At 59.7% G+C, this 25,065-nt stretch overlaps 1 protein-coding gene across 1 annotated transcript; it reads right to left on the bottom strand.

Moving 5' to 3' along the window:
- Positions 1 to 21,490: 21,490 nt before the first annotated feature.
- BXZ73DRAFT_83961 (uncharacterized protein) lies at positions 21,491 to 22,868 on the bottom strand (the record flags this gene model as incomplete). Its single annotated transcript, XM_048023960.1, has 7 exons — positions 21,491 to 21,643; positions 21,709 to 21,971; positions 22,031 to 22,231; positions 22,290 to 22,424; positions 22,478 to 22,617; positions 22,675 to 22,767; positions 22,825 to 22,868. The coding sequence occupies 7 exons, from the start codon at positions 22,866 to 22,868 to the stop codon at positions 21,491 to 21,493; spliced, it is 1,029 nt and encodes a 342-aa protein (XP_047870757.1).
- Positions 22,869 to 25,065: the final 2,197 nt, after the last annotated feature.

Raw genomic sequence — 25,065 nt, 5'->3', positions numbered from 1 at the left:
CGCGGGCCTGTGGGAGCGTGCAGGGACGACACGGGAAGAGCTGGGCAGAGAGAGATGCAAGGGCGAAACACCATAGGAGGAGAGGATAAGGAAAGGGGTCAGAGCATGAAAGGAGGGGAGAGACGGGCCAGCAGAGGAGAGCGAATAGATGGAAGTACGCTACCTCGCATGTCCGCCGCTCCATGTCCCGTCGAGCTTGCCGCGCGCTACTCCGACTTGCTCTTTGCCCATCCTGTGGTCGCAGTCGTAATGGCGGTGGTTGTCGTGGTTGTGGTCGTCGTCTTCATCACAAAGAATAAAAGGAGAGGGAGAGAGCAGGGTAGGAGGAGGAAGGGAGTTCGAAGTCGCGAGAGGTCGTGCCGCTGCGCGTAACCGCCGACCGCCAACTCCAGCCGTCCGCGTCACACGTGACTGACCCGTGGTTTCAAGCGCCGGACCCGTGCGTACCCTGACCCGTGAGCTCACGGGTCCGGGTTTCGCGGGTCCGGGTCCGGGTCAACTCAAAAATACCCGGGGGTGACCCGTGGTGATCACTAGAGAGGCTGCGCCAGTGAAGCGCCTTGTTCTGAACAGGACGAACATCCCATCCCTCGAGACACTGCGCTTGACTGATCTCACCTACCTCGCTGGTCCATCTTTCTTCGAGCACCTTCAGGTGCTTTCGCTTTCCCGCCCCGGAATGGTTGATTCCTTTACGGACTTCATGAACACCCTCCGCGCAATGACGCACCTCCGATCTCTCGAGTTCGGCAGCCTCCACGTCAGCCCAGACGCTCTTTCCCGGGATCATCCAAGCCCCGTCACTCTGCCGTCGCTCACGCATTTCAAGATATGCGACAGTACCCCGTTCGAGCTCACCACACTATTTCCCTACCTTTTCATCCCTCGCGCGACCAACGTCGACATCCATTACCTCGCCAGTGTCGACGCCCATGGCCGCCAGGACGTCGGCAGTCATCTGATCCGCATCGCGGACATCCTTCCTTCCCTACGCGGCACCAACGTCCTCCCGATGCTTTCGTCGCTCACGGATATCGCCCTCGTCTTCCAAGAGTTCCGCTGCCAGATCTGGGGCAGTAGTCCGGGGCAGGGCCAGCACTCGATCAACGTCTCATACGAAGTCAAGACTCCCCCCAGAGACTGGTACGACAGAGATGATGACGAGGATCCCAAGCACCAGCGGCGGCGCGACTTCGTGGTCCGAGACCTCGCCGACATCGTCCGCGACTGCCCTGCCGTGACACACATCGAGGTCTCCCCGGCCTTCACCCTTACCACCGACCAATGGCGGACGCTCCTAGGCCGGCTCCCGCGCCTCAAGGAGCTCTGCTTCGAAGGGTGGGGCCCGCTCGTACCGCTGTGGACCGCCCTCGACCCGGGAAGGAGGTCCGCCGCCGCCGACGACGTGCTGTGCCCCGCCCTGCGCGCGGTCGCGCTGCGTGATTGCACCCCGACGCGGAGCCCATGGGAGCACGAGGCGCTGAGGCGCAAGGGAATCATCGTCACCCCGCCAGCGCCCCGGATCGAGCTCTGCGTCGACGCGCTCTCGAACATGCTGCGGGCGCGCGCAGAGCGCGGGGTGTCCGTCGCCAAGCTCGCGTACGTCGCGGCGCCGCGGATGAGGGAGCTGGAGGAGTTCCGGACGGTGTGGCGAGGGGAGCACGCGGCTGCGCTTGCGGAGCACGTCGCGGACGTGAAGATCAAGACGATGTACAAGGAGATAGAGGGGGACGAGGCAGAAGCTACGTGGAGAGGGGGATATACACAGAGGTGCCATAGGAGTACGACTTCTTAAGTGGAACTTGCCCGATACGTTGACCGAGTCGTAGAGCTTCACCGCCCTCTCTGCGTTTGTATCCAGCCCCTGAGCTACTCTACACACCTGCCTCCTTCACCTTATCATCGACCTGCGAATAGAGAAATTCCACTCCAAATTTACGTACAAACCGTCGAGGCACGGGTATGGCGACGTAAATGAAGTCCGGCTCCAAGACCACACCCCGAGCGTGCAGCGTTTTCTCCAGCACCCGGAACGGCTTCAAGTCCATCCATGCTCGGCCCTTGTCAAGTCTTGAGAGAAAGCGCGCGCATCACCAAGGCGTCGTGGTCGCCGGTCCCTGGCCGTAATGTTGGCGATGCAGGGGAACAGGAGGGAACAGGCGGAGGAGGCTCCGGAAGGCAACCGCGTCGAGGCAGAGGGGTGCCGAAGACCGATGTTCCGCGAGGGTTTCCCTGTAACTGATCTTGACGAGCACGTCAGTCGCCGGTCACCGTGACGTGCGCGAGGGTGGGGAAGACGCGGAGCAGGCGGACAACTCGTGAATGTCCATCGCGTACACGGAGGCGAACGACGTCGGGGAGCGGGTGCCAGAACCACCCCCGTTTGGTCTCGGCAGGTATATGTCGTAGGCTTGCCTGAAGGAGAAGAGGAGCGTGAACGCAGGTTGCGACGCCCTCAGCGGTTCTAGTGATGAAGCGAAGGTCAATGGGTAGGCCATCCGGTGTGCGGGCGAAGATCAGCGACTAGAATCGTGTCTCGAACTGGCACTGTCCCACACCAGTGTTGAACGCGGGACATATATCTGGTAACGTCGCTAGGCCAGCGGGACACAGAGGGGCGATGGAAGGATTGTCAAGTCGCGCGAAAACGTAGCTAGGAATCGCTTACATAATGAGCCTCGGCATGCATCATCGCACGGATTCAACTCCGACGGAATCATAACAAGCACGACGCACCGAGCCCGGTGCGCCGAGGTATATTAGTCGTACAACGCGGAAAGGTACAGTATAACAGGCATACAGCAAGGGAAAAGCGCGAGTCGGTAGCGGATCCACGAGATGAATGGAGAAGAGAGGCAATCACAGAGATCCAAGAACGACGACAGAGGGGAGCCAGGACAGTCCTCCCGATATGCAGAGCGGAAGCGCGGGTCTACGGAACTCTATGTAGGAGCACCGAACGAGCGGGGCCAACGGAGAGCGACGAGGCAAACTCAGTCCTCGATCCTGTACACCTTCTGTATAAAAAAAGAACGCGCAGGCGTCAGCACACCGCGCACAAGCGCAAAGCGGACGGGAAGACGGCGACGGACCTCGATCTCCTTCTCGAACGCCTGCGCGACTTTCTTCCGCTGCACCTTCTGCGCCGCGGTCACGAGCCCGCTCTCCGGCGTCCACTCTTCGGGCGTGAGGACGACGGTCTGGAGGAGCTCGAGCGGTTTGAAACTGTTCTTCTTCCCGACCGCGTTGCACTCCTTCAGCACGAGGTCCGCGACGGCGCGGACCGCGCACAGATCAGCGAGCGAGCCCGAAGCGTCGACGCCCTTCAGGTTTGCGGCCTCGAGCGCGTGCCGGAGGTTCTCCGCGTGCGGGATGATGATGGCCATCGGTTGCTTCGCGGCTGGGTTCGCGTGCACGCAGATGTTCGACACCACGTTGCACGACTTGTAGATTGACTCGAGACGCTCGAGTGCGATGTACTGCGAATGTGAGACAGTTAGCGGACCCGGCGCGGTTGAGAGTAAGAATCGATCGAGCGCGCGCACCTCGCCACTCTGGAGCTTCACCAGGTTCTTGATGCGGTCGACCAAGCTAAGCGTGCCGTCCGCGTTCCACTGGCCAACGTCGCCCGTGCGCAGGAAGCCGTCCTTTGTGAAGATCGTCTCGTCCTCGTTCAGGTCGGGGCGCTTGTAGTACCCTTGCGTGACTGACGGCCCGCGGATGCAGACCTCGCCCCGTGCTGGCTTGTCCGTGGAGAGGTAGCCCGCTTCGGGCACGTCGAGCAGCCGAATCTCAATCGAGGGCACGGGCAGGCCGACGTTGTTGTACTGCAACAGCTCGGGCGGGAGGATCGCGCACATACCGCACGACTCAGTCATGCCGTAGCCTGGGCGGATGCGCTGCGTCAGAAATGCGCCGAGAATGCAACGCGACAGACGTACCCTGCAGGACAGTGACAAGGGCGATCGACAGGAACTCTTGAGTCTCGGCGCTCAGCGCGGCACCACCCGACAGCGCGAGCCTGAGCTTCCCACCAGTTGCCTGCTTGATCTGGTTGAAGACAGCCATGTCCGCGACCTGGGCAAGCCCGGGTACATTCGCCTTCTTGAGCGAGTACGCGCCGGAGAACACGCTCTTGCGCAGCGTGCCAGACCCACTGATGCGCGCCATGATACCCTTGCGAATCATCTCCCATACTTGCGGAACCCCGATCATGATTGAGGGCTTCAGCGCGCGGATGTCGCCGACGCACTTGCGAACTGACGCGTCGGTGAGAGTCTTCACGCGACCATAGCCGAAAGTCATGCCGACGAAGAAGAGGGTAAGCTCGACGACGAACTCGAGAATGTGGGAGAGGGGAAGGTAGGCAAGATATGTGTCGTCAGAGCGAAGGTGTTGCTTGAGGAGCGTGTACACCGCGCCGACGGACGCGATGAGGTTGCGGTGGGTGATGATGACACCCTTCGGAGGACCCGTGGTGCCGCTGGTGTACATGATACATGACACGTCTTCGGGCGCTGGCTGACGGTCCTTGAGGGTCTCGACGGTAGTGCCCTTGCCCATCTCACGAAGCTCGTCGATGGAGATGACCTGCATGTTTTCGCGTGCGGCCTTGATCTTGTCGACGAGCTCCTGTTTGGGCGTGCCGTCGTAGACGACGAGACGCAATGTGGGCACGTTGACGGCGACGTTGGCGACGACGGTGAGGAGCTCGGCGTTGGTGAACATCCCGACGCACCCGGGCTCATTGAGGGAGTGTTGCAAACCGGACTCGCCAAGGGTGTCGTACGCCGTTGCGATCGCGGTGCTGACGCAATTGCAGCCGAAGGATATGATTTGCCAGTTCGGACTGCAAGATCAACGTGAGCATATGGAGAACCAGGATGGACGGCACAGGTCGTCGCGAACAAATGAGACACGCGAGCGACGCCTGATGCTTGCATGACTGATACAAAGCCGCGCTCGTTGCGACTCTGGCCTTCGCGCTGCCCACCATCGAGAGCACGGGAGCACGCCCCACTGCGCGGAGACTGCCTCGGAGGGAAAGACCGGCGGCATGACAAACGCGAGGCAGGCACGTAGGCTAACCCAGCCTATGACGCTCAAGGCTGCGCGATTGTGGCGCGGCCTCTTCCCCACAGTCCGCATGCCGCCCTAGCCCGGCACGCACACGTCGCCCGGACGGACGCTGCACGCGTAGCCCTCGGCCCCGTGCCCATGGCTCTCGACCGACATAGCCTCGACTGACGCCGCAGAAAGAGGGAAAGAACGCATATACGAGGGAGAAACGCGCACATGAACGCACCTGGTGGCAGCATAGATGTTGAAGATGTCCTCCTTGGTCACGCCGAGCTTAAGGAGCGCGCCGGCGACCTCGCGGGCGGCCTCCTGGACCTGGAGGAAGGAGATGTACTTGTAGTCGCTGAGGTGGAAGTACTTCCACGTCTTCGTCTCCGTCACGGGCTTGCCGCCGACGTTCTTTGTCACTTCCTTCTTCTCCTCGATAATGTCGACGATGTCGCGGGTGCCGTACGAGTCCTTGGTGCCGTGGGTGCGGGCGCCGTAGTCGAGGATGTCGACGACGGTGTCGATGCCGTCCATGGGCTTGGTGACGAGCGCGTCCTTGGTCATGCGGAGGCGGCGGATGCGGGCCATGCCGGGGGCGCTGTCCCCAAGCTCGACGGAGCCGGGGTTCCCGTAGATGCTCTTCGACGCTGAAGCCATGGCGGGGGTGGGGGGTGGAGGGAGAGGGAGGGACGAGAGACGAATAAGAGAGGAGGGAAGGAGGAGAGGGACGCGCGGACTTGCCAAAGCGTGACTTCATTCTCCGCTTCGGGTCGCGTGATTCGGGCTGCTGCTTGCCGGCTGTTTTGCCTTCGGACTCTTCAAGTGGCTGCGAGTCTGCGACGCACAATGTGTCGGAGGAGGAGACGGGGGAGAAGGTCGCAGAGGGGATGCGGAGAGAGCTCTTTTATGACCCGTCTATGGTGCTTGGCCTCTGCGGCGTCTGCCACCAGGACAGACTAATGGGACACGTCCCGCGTCAGTCCCTGCCAGCCCAGAACGCCCAGAGCTTAAACTGCGCCCGTGCCCCAGAACGTGGTCTGCGCACTGCGAATGCTACTGTAAACAACAGTCGCGACGACGGGGCCTTTTCCCGCCGAGTAGTCTAGGCTAGTCTGCGTACCGACGGCGATCGCGGGATCGAATTCGTACGTTCCAGGAACGCTATTCTCTTTGCAGGTTCCCCTCAACCAGGGACTGGATTCCATACCAGAGCTTATGTGCCTCGTCCTAACCGTTCAAGGGATAAGTAGGACCGCTGCTCGCTTTCCAGCCCATGTCAATGATGCCAAACGCGCAGCTCGACGATATCTATGAGCTCGAAGAGAAAACCCATGAGCTCAGGCTGTATTTTGGCAGTCGGAAAGAGGGGTCAGATTAGTATGACTCCGCTCCATTGACTCCTGTGCCATTGTGATTCTGATCGAAACCGTTCAATCCGTCCATTCGCGGTGACAGCCTGGCCGCGGCAAGGCGACAGTTCCGCCTGCCTCAAAATACTTGTGTTGCATTCTCTCTGGGCTTGGTTGGGCTCCGAGACTGAGGGGATTTGAGCTGTTCAACGTCCAATCAATGTTTTCGACCCGGAGGCTGGAAACGACCGATTAGTCAGCTATTCCCAGGCGTCGTTACATCGAGTCTCACTTGTCCTGCTCGCCCAGCTACATTCCTGTTTTCCACCGCTCGCGCTCATACATACCACGATCTCATGAACGCCGATCCACTGAAGAGTGACCGCGTGGCACCCAACTCCTCGACCAAATTCCTCGAAAATTTCTTCTCGAAAATTTTCCGCCGGGATGGACTGTAGTCTATGTTCCCACTCCATCCCTGTTCCCGGCCTGCCTCGTACTAAACGGGTGGGACCTTTGGGTGGCTAGCCATTCGCCGCGTTTCCCGCCGTTGGAATGAGACTGTTGTCTCAAACAAGCCATTCTGGACTCCGATCATCGTCCACGCACGGACACGGCAGGTGATGGAGACTCGACCTGATACTGTCTCCAGCTCTTCAACGGCCTACTCACCTCATCAATAGCCCCCAATGGCCCATTAACCACGCGTGCCGACCCGTTCCACACCGGCCGCTTCCGCTCCGCCTTGAACGTAAGTACACACCGCACTGTGGGCGCGAAGTTCGCTGCTCCCTGACTGCGCACGCTCAAGCTGAACAAGGTGACCACCGTCATGGTGCCGTTCGTCCTGGAGATCTTCCGCGAGCGCGCTCCACAGCAGAGCGGCGTTGTTATCCTCGGAGATGGTAGTGGGTAAGTAGGCGGGCAGGCTCATGAAGTCCGATGGGTCGAAGACCGCATCTGTGTTCTTGATCTCCAAGGCGAATAATGCGATGCAGTATATAGTCATTTCTGGAGGACCAGAGGACGCCGTAGGCCCGTAGTGCAACATGGTACTACTATATAGTCAGACTGGAGGACTAAGAGCTTAGCGCCTGGCCCGTGACATCGAGCCTCAACGCTTGTGGGCAAAATCTTATCTTGGCGTGCCGCCACACCCTTGGCAAGGTCTTGGTCGGGGCTTGGCCCGCTAATGCTGGCGCACGCGTCCGGAGGGTCGCGGGCACCATGCGAACGAATGAAAGATCATTCAAAAGTGTCCGCCCGAGACTACGCTCTTCTACAGTGCTCCCAGGTGCTCCCTCCGAACCGTTCAAACTCCAGCGAGCTACGTTCCGGTGAGGTTTTCTGTCGCAGACATCGTTGACTTGCGTGCTGAAGCGCTTACACGTCACCTTCAGATAGAACTCCTCACCACTAACGCCATGGATCCTATCAACCGCTGTCCCATCGAAACCTTTACCAACATCTTACAACATGTTGTCCATCCTACCTCACAATCGGACGGCCCTCGCAATCCTACCGAGTGGCTTTGTCTGCTCCTCGTATCCCGAGGGTGGCGGGATGTCGTCCTGAGCACGAAGTCGTTCTGGAGCACAATCTACGTACACGGAGAAAACGGAGATAAGTGGCTCAAGCTGTGCCTCGATCGGGCCCATGGTGCTTCCCTCGAGATCAACATCGACTTCGCAAAAATTGCTCACCTGGATCTTACGCTGCCGCTCCACTACGCCTCCGACATCAGATCATTGACATTGAGCTCTCTGCTGAAGAAACGCCTGCCGGCAGTGAACACGTTCCTCGCCTCCGGCACTTTTTCCGCTTTGGAAGACCTCAGCGCACGGAGGGATCGGGAGAACATCCCGGTCTTGGCCCCGGGGGAGGTCCCGGATGTCGTTCACCTGGCCCTCAGTAGGACAGCCATGCCGCGCCTGAAGACACTGCAATTGTACAACCTGGCGTACGTCGCGGATCCATCCGTCCTCGAACACCTGGAAAAACTCTGGCTTTTTCTCTGCTGGGAAACGGGCTCTTCTGCGAGTTTCATGGAGACCCTACCCGCCATGAAACGCCTCAAGTCTCTCTACGTCGCACGCTTCGGCGCTGCTGACCTCGTCCAACCTCCCTCGTATCCTATCACTCTGCCGTCACTCACCTGTCTCGAGATCCCCGGCTCGAACACCCTCGATCTCACCACAATCCTATCACATCTGCACCTTCCTTGCGCGACGCAGGTGATGCTCAACTACATTACCGACGGCAGGATCGACGCCCAAGGCCACGAGGAGGACACCGGCCGGAACGCAGGCATCGGCGACGTCCTTCCCCGCCCCCGCACCAACGTGCTCCCGTTCCTGCCGCTGGTCACGGACGTCGCCCTCGCCTTCGAACGCGAGCGCTGCGAGTTCGCGGTGAGGACGGCCGGCGGCCCGCACTGCGCCAGCGTCGGGTACATGCCCGACACCACCGGGACGCTCCACGAGGTGCCGATCGACCCGGGGTTCCAGCTCCGCGACCTCATCGACGTCGCGCGCGACTGCCCCGCCGCGACGCGCCTCGATATCTCCGCCGCGCGCCGCGACTTCACGTGCCCCGCCGACGTCTGGCGCGCGCTCCTTGGCCACTTCCCGCTCCTCACCGAGCTCCGCTTCGAGGGGCACGGCTCGCTCGCGTCGCTGTGGTCCGCGCTCGACCCGAACGGCGACGGGGCGGGTCGGCCCACGGCGCGCGCGACGCGGTCCTGTGCCCCGCGCTGCGCACCATCGCGCTGCGCGACTACACCGTCACCTGGAACCCGTGGGAGGAGGACGACGATGACGAGGACGACGAATACGACTTCAGGTTTGCCACCGAGCGGCTGCCCCGCATCGAGCTCTGCGTGGAGGCGTGCCGGGAGATGCTGGCTGGGCGGGCGGCGCGCGGTGTGCCTCTCGCCAGGTTCGAGTATGTCGCGGCACCGCGGACGAAGGAGCTGGACGAGTTCGAGACGGTGTATCGGGAGGATCACGCGGCTATGCTCGCGGAGCACGTCCCCGAGGTGTCGATCAGGACGATACATACGGAGGAGGAGGACACGGAGATGGAGGACGACGAGGGCGAGACGTAGAGAGAGAGAGAGATCGGTCGAGGGGCTACTAGGGTAGGTGATCGCACTCATGTAAGCGCCGCAAGCGTTGATTTCAATCTTATCTTATCTGACGCTTGATTCTAAACACGCCCACGTGACTGGTCGAATTCGAACTGGGCCACACCGAGGAGCACATAGCTCTGCTTTCCCCATCACCTTCATCATGCGCGGCACAGTGGCTGAACGCACCCCCACCAGCACCCCTTTCCTCCATCGAGTCCCGCAAGAGATCTTGGTTGAAATCCTACGACACATTATCGTTCCTCAACATGGATTCAGCCGAATCGTCTCGAACGACGAGCGGGATGAATTTCGCTGGCTTCCTCTGCTCACACTCTGTCGGCACTGGAACAACACCATCATCTCCAACAAGTGTTTCTGAACCACGATCGTCGCCCACGGACGCCACGCGCAAGAGTGGTGGACCCGATGCCTGAAGCGTTCCGGCGGCACTCCCATCGAGGTCGCCATCGTGATCCCTCACATTCCAGAGCGGTCTCAAGCCCTGTACCCAAGCTTTGCGTCTCTGCTCACCACGCTCCTTCCGCACGCCATGCGCCTCCGCTCTTTCGCGTTGGTCGCCTTCATCGACACATCGCACACCGCACCTCTGAACAACCTCTTCCTGAACGCCATCACATTCCCACAGTTGACCACCCTCTATCTGCGCTCGACGAGATGGGAATATCGTAAAATGAGCCGCGCTTCCCTCTCTCTCGACGCAGACCACCACCCTAATCTCTCGATGCTCTCTCTGAACCTGTCCTGGTTAGCACCCCAGGCCGCCTGTCTCGCGCAGCTGAAGACACTAACGATTGGATCTGGGTGCGACATTCACATGAAGCACGTCTTACGTATCCTCCGTCGCATTCCCGCCCTCGAGGCGTTCCACTTCAACAGCCGCTTCAAGGACATATCCGCCAGCGACTCGGATAGCGTCACGCTGGAGCACCTGCACACCATCGATCTCGAGCGGCAGGAAGCGAACGAGGCCGCCGCGCTCCTCGACCACCTCCGGCTCCCGCGCGTCCGGACGGTCAAAGTCCAAGCCTTCGACCTCGACGACACCAACCTCGAATTCCCTGTCTTCAACTCCGCGGGCTCCACGCTCTTGAAATACATCCCCTTCCTCTCCGCCGTCACCGACCTCCACCTGGTCTTCAACAGGGGCTGGCCGCGCCACCACCCTGAGCGCTTCTGCAGCGTGGCCGGGTGCACTGCGGACGGCGAGCGCGAGTTCAAGATCACCTTCAAGGTCGCGCTGTCCCACTTCCGCCAAGCGGCGAGGTTGCACGCCGCCTTCCTCCGGTTTTTCGTGCACCTTCCCGCCGTCACCTCTCTGGACGTCACCGGCCGTCGTTGGTCCTTCGACGGACCTTCCTGGGCGGATATCCTGCGAAGCTTCCCCCGCCTCGCTACGGTGACCGTTGACGCCACGGAGCGGCCTGGTCCGCCCTGGGAGCTGGCCAAATTTGAAAACTAGATTCTGCTCGAGAACGGTGAGAGGCGATGCACGGGGATTGTACGGCAAGCTTGGTAGAAGGGATCGCAGGAGTGGTACCGGTGTCGGCGGCATCATGTACCATTCGCGTCATCTAAATCTTATCATCATCTTCCGTATCTAATCTCGTGTGCAGATAAGATCGAGGATCTCAGCGCTTGCCGAACTTGTTCCCTTCCATCATGCTCATGCATGCTATCGTAATTGATAAACCGCTTTTTGACACTGTTATTGTGGCAGAGAAAGAGACAGACTCCGAAGACGTATGGGCGGCAAGGCTTCGGCGTCCTCGGTTGTACTTTTTGACTACGGTGCCGTGCATGAGAGTGACGAGGCAGGCGTGGACGAAGACTGGGGAGCTGTAGATGATACAAGATCCGATACATCATGATTCTGACCCTGAGGCGGCGCCGAGCACATCGCGCGAAGCAACGTCGCAAGCCGTAGAAGAAGGGGGCCAAAATCCACGGTGTCGGGATCACGCGGAGGATGAGGGGAGGGGAATAAACAATATCCTGGTATGATATTGGACGTGATGAGCGATCGAGTCCTTACATTTACATTAGTCATCAATTATAAGTCAGAGCCAAACCCGAGCCTTCCACCTCCGGATCCCCGAGGCCAGGTAAATAAGGTATACTAGCGAGCAGCGCGCGCGCGCGCGCCCGGGCCCGTAGACCGAGACCGAGACCGCGCTCAGACCATCGAGTGGTCGGTCGTCGATGTGCGCGTGTTTCGCGATGCGGCGGAGTTCGCGCTCTTCTTCCCCGACTCGAGGAACTGCGGGCCCTTGATGTCGTCGACCTCCACCATCTCGTGCGCCTCGACGTCGATGAAGATCTGCTGCGGCTGCTGCAGCGACGCGCGCGCGTCAGCGGCCCGACGTAAGGGGAGGAGACCGAGACCGAGGGGGGACGTACGTGTGCGCTCGCGTTCGAGCGGAGCATGTTCACGCGCCCGGGCATCGGGTTCGCGCGCGCGCCGTCGTGCGAGTCGTCGCCCGTGCTGCCGTCCGTCGTGATGTGGCGGGTGATGAGCGAGGTGAGGAGGGAGATCGAGTAGAGCTTCGAGAGCGTGAAGTTGAAGACGAGGTGGAGCGCGGTCGGGACGACGAGGTAGACGATCAGGTCCGTCAGCGCCCACAGGGCGGTGAGTAGACCAGTTTCGATCGTCACTGGTGTGCGGCAGAGGATCAGCGAGCGCGTGAGGGGCCGGAGCTGGAGTGCGACGTACAGCGGGTGATCTTGTTGATGAGCGTGTCGGTGAACTTCATCCCGGTCTTTCTCTTGCGGAGGTGGAACACGAGGGTGGCCGTAATCGTGATGTCTGCAACAACGGCAGACGGAAGCCAGACGTTGACGATGGACTGGAACTTGGGGAAGTCGGGGATGTACGGAACTTTGGTGACAGCAATCGACGTTCCGATGCCTCCCACTGAAGTACATCGGGGTGAGCATGGGTACGAAGGAGAGATCATGGCACGCACAGAGGGAGATGAACGCGCAGGTGTAGATGAACCCGACGATCCACTTGTTCTTCGTGAGGACCTTGACGCGCCACGCAAAGAAAGACTGCACGAGGAAGGCGACGATGGCCGTGATGGCAGGGTCGCTGTGGAACTCTGCTGCTGGGTCAGCGCTGATGCCATCGGGACTGAAGAAGTGAGGCTCGACGCACCCCACTGTGTCACCAGCACCGCCTGGTAGTCACCGAAGTGCAAGACGAGCGGCTGGTACACGGATATGACGTCGAAGCAAGAGTTCAGGGTGTCACTGATGACCACCATGCCGACGAGGACCTTCATCCACTGCGGGTCGCTACGAAGTTCAAGCGTGTAGGCATACATGTGTACACGTTCGAGCGAGGGTGCTTACTTTTTGTAGGAGGTGAAATACAGGAACGCTTGAGTGGAGACGATGCCGTAGAGGAAAACGTCGAGGATGACGGCAATGAAGAACGGGCCGAAGCTACAGAAGAACCTTCGTGAGCCCGAACGTCATCTGGCACCAGCGAGACACACCTCGCAGGGACGTCGAGCGGCGGTGCCGTCACGTTGGTAGACATGGCGGTGATATCGTGTCTGCGACCAAGTGCAGTACGTTGAGGACTAGCGCTTATCGTGGAAGATAGTCGCGGAGGTGAAGAGGCCGGGAGGTGGTGAGGGCGGAGGTGAGAATATAGAGGAGGCTGAACCTCGAGGAGAGGACGAGTTTCGTCCGTCGTTCGCAGGCGATATATGTAGCATATTCGACGCTCATGCCTGAGAACGCACCATCCCATCTCTGCGAGGTCGAGCCATGGCCCCATGATCGACGACAGCGCCGAGCGTACATGGTGCTGTTTGAAGCGCCTCCGATGCACACCCTGAGCGCTTGTGGAGTTGCCAGGTGCCCTTGCGCCACTGCGAGGGCTCCACGAGAGCTTTTCAGGCTTCTGGGAATGCGTTATAAGAAACCATACGGGTGAAAAGAGTGACGGCGTATGATGCGAAGAAAGGTGAAACCAGTGACGACATATCAGGCGAACGATACGCGAAGGCGTCTGAAAGGACAACAGATGGCAGATGGAAGAACAGACGTCTGTGCACGCCGATGGGCGGACACAGGCTCCGAAGGCGGCGCAATAGCTGTGGATCGAATTGAGCGAACACTACTTTGGGCGTACGGAAAAGCTTTTGATCGATCGAAATGGCAAAACATCTTCGGTACCGGGTTTCATTGACGTAGCGAGGGGACTCGAACTAAAAAGGGCGCTCAGTTGAAGTCGTCATTGTGATGGTCGGCGCGCCCCGATTGAATATCGGGCCTGGAGTGGTTCTCGACTCGGGCGTTCCGTAGCAACCGAATTCCTGTTGGAGAAAGCATGTCGGCGTCAGTCCATAGGGCAACACGGAGAAGGCCGCGAAAAGACACTCCGCCGCGTTCATCCAACCAACCGCCAAGCAAGAACTACGTGGTCCCTTTGCCTCGGAAGACGACGACGATCGCGCGGCCCCTTCCAGTCCCGTGTGGCGTCGTTGCAATCGTCCTGGCCGCCGGCATTGCGAGCTGACGTATCGCATGCTTGGCCTGCAAGCTGGACTGCGCGGGGCCCGGTGTTCTCAACCGCGTGATCGTCGAAGCTCCTATGTTCAGTCCTCCAGCGCCCACTGCCACCCTCGAGACCTCGATGGAGCACCATCGCCACCAGCTCCAATGCCTCCAGCGCTGCCGGCGGCGACAGCGTGGGTGGTCCAACGACGCTGTGGTGACGCGCACCGCGCTACGGGCAGCGGGACAACAAGCTCCAACTGGCTTTTCGCGTCGAGCACGGGGATGCGCGCGTTCAGATGCAGGCGATGTCACGAGTCCAAGAGGATCCGAGCGTCAGGTGCGATGACCGGGCGCGGAGGCATCTGGAGTGGGTAAAGGATGGTGTCGGGATCCCGTGCACAAGGCAATGGTCGGGCTTTCTGGGTAGGATCGGGGGCAGAGGGCGGGCAGAGGGCGGGCGGTCGGGGCGCATCCGATATGCAGCGCGGCCGATAGGTTCAGCATCCAGGGTGGTAAAGGAAGCCGGGTGGAGAGTTTAAGGAACGTGGACGAACGACGCCCAGGGTTCTGCGAGATCGGCGAAACCGATCTATGTGGGATGATAGAGGATGAAGATCTCTTGCCGGCTGAAGGGGAACCGTCGGGGCGCGTCATGTGAAGGCGCCTCCAAAGGCTCTTCGAGGAGGACAGCAACGTAGCGGGCTGGATTATACAGTGGATAGGGCTGGTGGATGCACGGTGGGGACGGTGCACTGGTGGAATGCCACCCTTGTTGTGTTGTTGATACAGAGGAGGCCGACCGCGCCCGCGTCTTGACAAGGTAGAATGGTGACCGCAATCTGACCCGGATGTCGGGCTCTCACCGGATTTAGTAAGGTGGATCTAGGTTTGTGTTGAGAGAAGCGAGAGACGTGGTACGCTTGAACGGCGACGTACCTCGGGGGCGGAGTCCGATTGTGAACCAAGAGACTGATCTCGTCGGCGACACCAAACTGAGGAACCAACATGGGCAGGATCTCCGAAGACTGCACGGACTCGCGCGGGCAGGAAACGAGGGGGTAGCCGCAGGACCTGGCGGGCGCGCGTGGCGCGCGTCCCTGGACAAAGGGCGAGTGGTCTGGCCAGTGCCTCATGGTCTCGTCCGGGACGCGCGGCGGCCCTCGCCGTACGTGACTGGGGTATTGATGCCGGAGATGCCCTTGAACGAACACGCCTCGTCTTCGACACGCCTCGTCTGCATACTCGACGCCCACGAGGCGACGGCTTGCCCACGGACACGAGAACATCGATGTCGATTCGGGTGACTTGCCAGAGGAGGTCTAGCGATGTGCACCTGCTGCACAGGAGGTCGACTTCGGGCGGGGCGATGAGTTCTTGGAGTGTCCAGCCACAGGTATACCACGCGCTCTGGCCTTGGGCTTCGTTGTCCGAGACGTTGGCGAAGACTAGGGGCAGAAGAGCTCGGCGTGGCTAGGCAGCACAGGCGTCGATCCGGCGGGCTCGGCGGAGAGGCAGAAGCGACAAATCTTATCGCCCACGAATCGCGAGGGTGTTTTGGAGACGTATGTCAGCGCTGTATGGTTTGGACTTCCTGAAAGGACTGCTCACGAGGGCCCCAAACGTGTGCTAAGACGTCATAAGCGATCCTTCTCTAAGTGCACGAGTTCGGCTCAAAAACATACTTGACGTCCCAAAGGGCGGCGGCGTGAGTTGTTGGCGGTGTTCACTCACAGGCGGCTCCGTCAGGGACTTGCACGGGGTGGGGCGAGCTGGTTGGAGTGAGGAGCGACAGATGCTACGCAGGAGGCGATGAACATTGAAGGGCCACTGCAGTTTGCTGTTGCAAGGCGACGTTTTACGGCGGTCGTGCGGTGATTGCCGCGCGAGGGACCGCCCCCATCAGCCGCCCAAAACAGTTCACACGGCAATGTGTACTGAGGCTCGCTGCGTCTGCATGGTCATGGTTTCAGCGATAGCCTGTGAACGGCTGGAGCCGAGAGCAAGGAACGAGACTACTTTGCGGGGGTGCTGCATGGGAGTCGGAGACACGTCGTTCCATCATCGCCACCACCACGAGGACTCAGATCTCAAAGCAGCGCAACGGGCGCCGTCCGGCAGCACCCAAGACTCGCTTGGCACGAAGATCTTATAAGACATGCACAGGCGGCGACCCGCGAACCCGCCGTCTCTCATCTCCCTCCCTTTCTTTCGCCATGTTGCCTACTTCACTTCTGCAGCTTGCCCAGTTTCTTCTTCCTCTTTCAATCTCGGCGAGCGCCGCTCTTGCTGGCGACTCCTCACACGCCTCCCACTTCCGGGTGTCCACATATGGCTCGGGTGTGAGATATGCGGCTGCGAACGAGTCCGAAGGCAGTGGCAACGTTATTTCGACTGGCGACAACCTCGCTTATACCGTCAACATCACTCTGGGTGGAGTTGGTGGGGGCCAAAAACATCAGTGGTGTTGGTACATATCTAATCGTTTTCCTCCGAAGACTTCGTCGTGTTACTGGACACTGGGTCGTCTGATCTATGGGTGAACACCACTGGACGCGATCTCCAACTCACGAACACGACCGATCTCAAGGTTGACATTGGTTATGGAAAGGGTTCTCTCTCGGGCTATGTCGCATTCGCCGACATGACCCTCGGAGACTTCAAGATTCCCGGCCAAGGTGAGCATCGCGATACATATCTCTAGCGCATACTTGCTCAACCCGCCCGTCGCAAGCCTTTGTCGACCCTACGGAGCTCCACGACTTCTCATTGATAGGATTCGACGGTATCATGGGTATGGCGTTCGATTCCGCGTCGATCCACAACACTGTGTCACGTGCATGGGGACCCGAGGCTGCAAACCAGCTCGCTACGGCGCCCATCACCTCCCTTTTCGCCGACAACCCCACCGCGCCGAACAACTTCGACGTCCAGCTCGCGCGCTCCAGCACCCTCGAGGACGAGGCCGACGGCGTGTTTATCATCTCTGAACACGACAAAAACTTCCAGCCCGTCGCCCTCGCACCGAAGCTGCCGACCGTGAACACTGATCATTGGAGTATCGCCATGGACGCAATGCTCGTTAACGGCATCCCGTTCGCGTTTAACCAGTCGCGCATCGAGGGTGTTCCCAACGGGAAGATCGCGGCCACCCTTGACACTGGCTTCTCGTTTCCACCTCTTCCAGGACCCGCCGTGGACGCTATTTACTCCACGATCCCAGGGGCGGTGTTCATCGGTGGCGGCGAAAACGTGTGGATGGTCCCTTGTGATGCGGCCACCAATCTCACCTTCGTCTTCGGGTAAGCAAACATCGCCCGTGCAGATCTCATTGATACTCACCACCCGTTCGTTCGCAGCGACCAAGAGTTCCCTATTCACCCGCTCGACCTTACTTTCCCCTACGTTTTCAACACGAACGGCATGAACGCGACGGTTTGCCTCAACACCTACCAGTACCTCACGCTCGACCCGAACAACTTCGTGGGCTTCGACATTATCCTCGGCGACGCCTTCCTCCGCAACGTCTACGCCTCCTTCGACTACTCCGACTTCTACCCCGGCAACAACACTGTCTCCTCGCCCTTCGTCCAGCTCCTCTCCACCACCAACACTTCCTCCATGTGGGACGAGTTCCACACGGAGCGCGCCGCGGCGCTCGCGGAGCTCCCGGCAGCCATCGACCCCGCGGTACTCCTCAAATACGCCACGGACACCTCGCAGTCAAACAGCACCAGCGCCAACACCGTCGCCGGCGCCGCCGCGGCCAACAGCGACCCATCGGGTTCGAGCGACGACAGCTGGAGCAAGAAGTACGGCATGATCGCGCTCGTGCTCCTCGGCGCGAACCTCCTCATCGGCCTCGTGCTCCTCGGGGTCACGGTCACGATGTGCGTGCGCTCCGCGAAGGGCCGCCGGGAGGCACGGTACCAGCCCGTGCGCTTCAAGGAGGCCGCCGGCGAGCCCGACTACGAGCGCGGCAGCCTCAAGTACAGCGACTGAGCGCTGAGCGGCGTGCGGGTCGGAGCGGTGTGTTGTATACTTACTCGGGAGCGTCTCTGCACGGACTTTGCTATCATATCTACACCCTCTTTGTTGCTACATTTCGCATAATTTAATCATCGGTCTCCCTGCATCAGCAACTCCGAGCTCGCCGCGCCGTGCCGCGTCTACCTACGCCAAGTCCAGCACCGTCCGCCCCCAGCGCGACCCGTCCCGCCTCCTCGTCGTAGTCAAACACCGTCCAGTGCGCGCCCTCCCGCCTCTGCGCACAACGTCCGCGCCCAGCGTCTCCGCGCCGCGCCCGGACGCGCGTCTGCGCCTGAGCCCGAGCCCGAGCCAGTCCACGTCGGACGCGTGCACGTCGAGCCCAGTGAGGTGCACCGCGGGCGCCGGGCGCGGCTGGATCCAGAGCGCGGTGCCGGCAGCAAGGCTGCGTCCAAGCCCAGCACTCTAAACGCCTCCGCCGAGCGTGCCATAAGCTTCTCGTTCGAGTCCGACTCTCCGTGACTGCGATTGAGGGCGAACACGCGCGCGACGTCCGGGCGCATAAGGAGCTGCGCGAGGAGGTGCGAGCCGAGGCGTCCGGTCGTCCCCGCCACAACCACCGTCTCCCTTGGGACAGTGTGTCCGTTCGTCATGTGGCCCGGGTTCCCATTAATGTATGGAACCGCGCCCTTCTCCACGCTGCTTGACTGTAGCCCCGCGCTGTGTTTGTCGAGAAGTGTAGTGGCTTGGCACGCATGCGCGCGGCGGCCTCTTCTGTCTCTTGAGACGCGTTGGCGAGTTACACGGCGTCGTCCGAGAGATTCGCGGCGGACACGGGGGCGAAGAGGTAAGACGTGAGAGAGGCGACAGTGGGGGGTATCGTAAAACGACTCGCCGCGCTTCCCCCTCTGCGGCGTGATCGCTAATTATAAGCAGCGGCATTAGGGTACGAGTCTGGTTTAGTCTGGTTTGGTAAGTCCCCCCGCGTCTCAGCGAGCAGTTATATATTAGTGCGAGAAGCTGCGATTGTTGACCCTGAGGATGCTTCATTTCACGCATTGCACGCGACATGAGAGGCCAGAATGAGTGTATTTTGTCCTATGTAACACATTGGTACACTACGGAGATCATGACCATATGCGCTGCTCCTCGATGCGCAGCCATCCTATCTGTACAAGAGACGCGCCGCGGCCTGTCGGCGGTCATTACGAGATACGCGCGAGGTGCATGGAGGAGAGGTGACACACCTTTCACGCCGCAATGGGCGTGGCGCATCGCTACAAGACGGCTACCACAGAGCATGCAGAACGGCGTCATTGTGGACCACACCCGAAGTCGTGGACCACGATGCTGTCTAATATTACGCAGATGGGCATAAGCTCGTTGACGTGCTACGAGACAGAAACCAAGAGGACTCACTGCACCAGCGCCGCTGCCTCGGGATGTCGTACGCGTTCTCGACACCGATGGGGACCAAGGCACGAGGTCGAAGTGTACATGTGATGCCTCGGGTACATCTCTCGCGCGCTGGCTAGAAAAAAAGGTTTGTCCTTGACAAGTGCCGACGTACTAATAGCGGGACCGGCGAAACTTGTGAGGGAGCGCATGAATACGTTGCATGACACTCACTACAGCGGCGCAACGGCCAGGGGACGTGCGCGACTCGGTGCCACTGATAGAGCCTCACCGTCCGAGCTGCGTGCTCGTCGTCCGCCTCCTGCCCACTAGTCTGGATCGAGCGTGAACGCTGTCCTTGCTGGGCTCTTACCAAGTGGTGCGGGGCTCACCGCGCATCCAAGTGCTACGATTGCGGCCGTCGGGGGGCTTGCGCGCGTCGCCGGTAAGGCCTTGCACACGGCACCCAGGGCTGGAGAGCCTTCGCGGACGCGAGTTCATCAAGTATGCACTGGTTGCTGGGCGGTAACAGAACGTGTAAGCCTCAAGGCCGCTTTGGGGTGGGAAGGAGCACTTACCTCAAAGTCGATAGAGAAGCCCTGGCACTCGCCATCGACGTCGTGATGTCTGCCCGCCACGGTAGTGAGTGTTCTTCTTGGACGAGCTACGGCCGCCGATCTGTACTCCGCGCTACTTTCAAGGCCAGTCGCGCCTCCCGGCGTAAGTGTGCATTGGTGATACCGGCACGCGAGATCTCTCACCGTGCGTTCTCCGCCCCTTCTCAGCTTCGCGGGGTCGCCTAGGTCACTCGTGTTGCGGCACTTACGACTCTACTAGTCCCACTTGTCTCGCGACAATGGTAGTGTCGCTCCGCTCCATGTCTTTCTCCCAACGTCGAACGACAGTGATGGTTCCTGCAGTTGCGGCCGCGCCCCTTGTTCTGTTATTCGCGTGTGGCACATCGACTGCGTGGAGGTCGGCACAGAAGTTGACCATGGCTTGAAGATGACGGCTTCTTCGGTGATGGATGGCAATGCGGCAAGTGCTATAGCATCCCGCTTGAAAGATGGGAGTCGAGTAGGCGCGACGAGGTGTGATACAGCAAGGAGAAAATGAGGAGGAGAGGAGGAGGGTCGAGACCAGGAATGGCAGTCGCCGCGTCTGACTCTCGAGCTGAGACGCTTATGTAATCTGAGAGGACGCTCACCGGCGCTTCTGGCCCTTTGCACTTTTTCTCATACAACCTTGTCGCTGGTTTTACACGCAAAAATGATCAGATTAAGTACACTTCCATCCTGGCATGAAGTTCTCTGTCCGTCTTATCATAAATCGCAGGTCATGGCGTCCGATTCAAGACGGCTGCGCTCCGGTTTTGATTCAGTCGCATGCCAGAACACAATTTCGTTCCAGAAGCACGGTGTCGCAGAGGACTGTGACTCGACAGTACGTCCAAACAGCTTGGTCATTACCTTGTTCCGCGGACTGTAGGGCGGCTCTTTCTTCGCCTGCTATGCTCTCGACAAGCCGGCAGACGTCGACCCCATCTCAGAAATCAGCACGCGTGAAAGGGGCAGACTCCCAAGACGGACGGGCGGCAAGGGAGACGATTCCGCTTCCGCGGAAGGAAGGCATAGTCGTGCTTTTTGACGTTGTCGTGCATGACAGTGACGAGCCTGCCGGCGTGGACGAAGACCTGAGAGTTGTAGAGGATACAAGATCCGATACATCATGGTTATGACCAGGCTGAGGCGCCGACGAGCACATCGCGCGGATCGACGTCGCAGGCCCTCCTGAGCCTGAGACCAGAAGGAGGGGCCTAATTCGGGATCACGCGGAGCAAGAAGGGAGGGGAACAAATAACATCCTGGTATTATGGGATTGGACGTGATGAGCGACTCCAGATCCCTCGATCGAGTCCTTACATTAGTCACCAATTATACGTTAGAGCCAAACCCAGGTCTTCCGCATCTTAATCCACTTCTAAATAGGGTATAATAGCGAGCAGCGGGCCCGTAGACCGGGAGCGGGACCGCGCTCAGACCATCGAGTGGTCGGTCGTTGACGTGCGCGTGTTTCGCGACGCGGCGGAGTTCGCGCTCTTCTTCCCCGACTCGAGGAACTGCGGGCCCTTGATGTCGTCGACCTCGACCATCTCGTGCGCCTCGACGTCGATGAAGATCTGCTGCGGCTGAGGCGGCGGCGCGCGCGTCAGCGGCCCGGCGCAGGGAGGGAGGGGGACCGGAGGGGACGTACGTGTGCGCTCGCGGTCGAGCGGAGCATGTTCACGCGCCCGGGCATCTGTTTCGCGCGCGCACCGTCGGAGCGCGAGTGCGAGTCGTCGCCCGTGCTGCCGTCCGTCGTGATGTGGCGGGTGATGAGGGAGGTGAGGAGGGAGATCGAGTAGAGCTTCGAGAGCGTGAAGTTGAAGACGAGGTGGAGCGCGGTCGGGACGACGAGGAAGAAGATCAGGTCCATCAGCGCCCACAGGGCGGTGAGCAGACCGGTTTCGATCGTCACTGTTGTGCGGCAGAGGATCAGCGAGCGCGTGAGAGGCCGGAGCTGGAGTGCGACGTACAGCGAGTGATCTTGTTGATGAGGGTGTCGGTGAACTTCATCCCGGTCTTTCTCTTGCGGAGGTGGAACACGAGGGTGGTCGTGATCGCGATGTCTGCAACCACGGCAGACGCAAGCCAGACGTTGATGATGGACTGGAACTTGTGAAAGTCGGGGATGTACGGGATTATGGTGGCAGCAATCGTTGTCCCAATACCTCCCACTGAAGTACATCGAGGTGAGCATGAGAAGAAATACGAGAGAGAAATCATGGCACGCACAGAAGGAGACGAACGCGCAGGTGTAGATGAAGCCGACGATCCACTTGTTCTTCGTGAGGACCTTGACGCGCCACGCGAAGAAAGACTGCACGAGGAAGGCGATGGTGGCCGTGATGGCAGGGTCGCTGTTGAACTCTGTTATTGAGTCAGCGCTAATGTCGGGACTGAAAAAGTGAAGCTCGACGCACCCCACTGTGTCACCATCAGAGCCTGGTAGTCACCGAAGTGCAAGACGAGCGGTTGGTACACGGCTATGATATCGAGGCAGGAGTTCAGGGTGTCACTGATGACCACTATGCCGACGAGGACCTTCATCCACTGCGGGTCGCTACGTTCAAGCACGGTGTAGGCATACATGTGTACACGTTCGAGCGGGTGTGCTTACCTTTTGTAGGAGGTGAAATACAGGAACGCTTGAGTGGAGACGATGCCGTAGAGAAAAAGGTCGAGGATGACGGCAATGAGGAACGGGCCGAAGCTATAGAAGAACTTTCGTGAGCCCGAACGAACGTCATCTGGCACCAATGAGACACACCTCGCAGGGACGTCGAGCGGCGGTGCTGTCGCGTTGGTAGACATGGCGGGGATATCGCGTAGCGGGGGTATACCAAAACTCTGCGACGAGTGCAGTCCGTTGAGGAATAGCGTTTGATAGTCGCGGAGGTGAAGAGGGAGGTGGTGAGGGCGGAAGTGAGAATATAGAGGGGGTTGAACCTCGGGGAGAGGACGAGGCAAGGACGAGGTTCATCCGTCGTTCGGAGGCGATATATGTAGCATATTCGACGCTCATGCTTGAGCACGCACCATCCCATCTCCGCGAGGTCAAGCCATGGCCCCATGATCGGCAACGGCACCGGGCGTACATGGTCCTGTTTGAAGCGCCTCCGATGCACTCCCTGGGCGCCTGTGGAGTTGACTGCCCTTGCTCCACGAGAGATTTTGAAGCTTCTGGGAATGCGTTCGAAAGACCAGTACGGACGAACAAAGTGACGGCATACGATACAAACTTGAAAGGTGAAACCAGTGACGACAATGCGCGAAGGCTTCTGAAAGGAGAACAGATAGATGGGAGAACAGACGCCTTTGCACGTCAATGAGTGGACACAGGCTCGGAATGTGGCGCAATCGTTGTGGATCGAATCGAGCGAACGCTAGTTTAGACGTGCGGAATAGATTTCGATCGATCGAAATGGCAGAAAATCTTCGGCACCGGGTTTCATCGACGTAGCGAGGCTCCAGTGTTGAAGTCGCCATTGTGCTGGTCGGAGTGCCCCGAGTGAATACCGGGCTTGAAGCTTGAAGGAGGGCTAGGGTCGATCATCCATCCCCTTTCGTCGTCCCTCCTCAAGGGGCTGGTCCGTCTCGAACAGGCTCGATCCAGCCGTCATTGTGGAGGTTACGACGATGACGGCTGGATCGAGCCTACATCTCCAGCCTCCAGCCTCCAGGCGTTTTTGGCAGGCGCACCATCAAAGGCAATCACGTGATGTGATTGGCGCTCCCCCATGTGCGGCGGCTTGTGACAGTGGTCACGTTCAAAGGCGTCACGGAGGGCGCGTCACTGGTCGCGCGCGCCAGCTCGCGGATGCGCAGACACCTGATTGCCGCGCGAGGGACTGCCCAAACACGGCCATCAGCCGCCCAAAACAATCGTGCGAAAACCACGGCTCGGCGGAATGATTCCAGTCTTCGACAATGTCCGACTCTTCCGAGAGCCGACCCTCCCGCTTCGTCGCAATCGCAACAAATGGCAATCCTGTTTGCCACTGCAAGTAATTGGACTGTCGCTGCAGCTTTTCTGATCGCGGATGCGACCATCGACGATCGTGCGCAGCCCCTCCAGGAACATAGCGCCCCGTACCAAGGCAGTCACACGGGCAATGTACTCTGTGTCTGTACGGCCGTGACTTCGGCGACAGTCGGTGAACCGTGAACGGCTGGAGCCGGGAGCAAGGACCGAGACTACTTTGCGCGGGCGCTGCGCATGCCGCCAACGCCGCCAACGCCGCCACCACGAGGACTCGGAAAGCAGCCCAACGGGTTACGGAAGGTTGCGGAGCCCCAGAATCGCTTGGCACGGAGATCTTACTTACAGCCGTTTGCATCTGAACCCGGAATCGCGCATGTAAGCTCGATCATCCGGCCGCTTTCGTCGTACCTCCGACGAAAGGGGATGGATGATCGAGCCTCCGTTTCAGGTTTATTTGGTTCCTCGCAATCTGGTCCCGAAAAGGCAGCCTAGAAGCGCCTGTACATGCGTCCGCGCCCTGCGCTGTACATGCTCCGGCGTGCTTGCACGTCGCTCTAGCCTCCTTACCTCTCCTCATTTCCCTGCGCTGGTGTCATTTGTCTACACGCATTCCCGCTGTAGTTTTACGTGTCCCCACCCCGGCAGCCACCCCACCCACCGACCCCGAGACCGAGGTATATCCAATGGATTTGTCACACTCAGCGAGCTTGGAGAGCTCGTCGCGCGTGAACAGGCGCTTCTCGGCTGCCTTTTTGGGACGAAATGGGAGGAACTAAATAAACAAGGCCGGAAACGCGCGATCCCGGGCTCGAATCCGCGATCTCTCACCTCCCTCCCTTTCTTTCGCCATGTTGCCTACTTCTCCTCTGCAGCTTTCCCAGTTTCGTCTTCCTCTTTCAATCTTGACGACGACCACTCTTGCTAGCGACCCACTTCCGGGTGTCCACATACTACATCAGCAAAAGTGCAGGGCGCATGGGATTACCTTAGAATGCCTAGGATGCATTGGAATTGCGGGAATGCCAA

The sequence above is a fragment of the Epithele typhae genome (genome assembly GCF_022376455.1).
Source record: "Epithele typhae strain CBS 203.58 chromosome Unknown BXZ73scaffold_248, whole genome shotgun sequence".
NCBI classification, from domain to species: domain Eukaryota; kingdom Fungi; phylum Basidiomycota; class Agaricomycetes; order Polyporales; family Epitheliaceae; genus Epithele; species Epithele typhae.
This window is presented reverse-complemented; position numbering and strand designations above follow the sequence as displayed.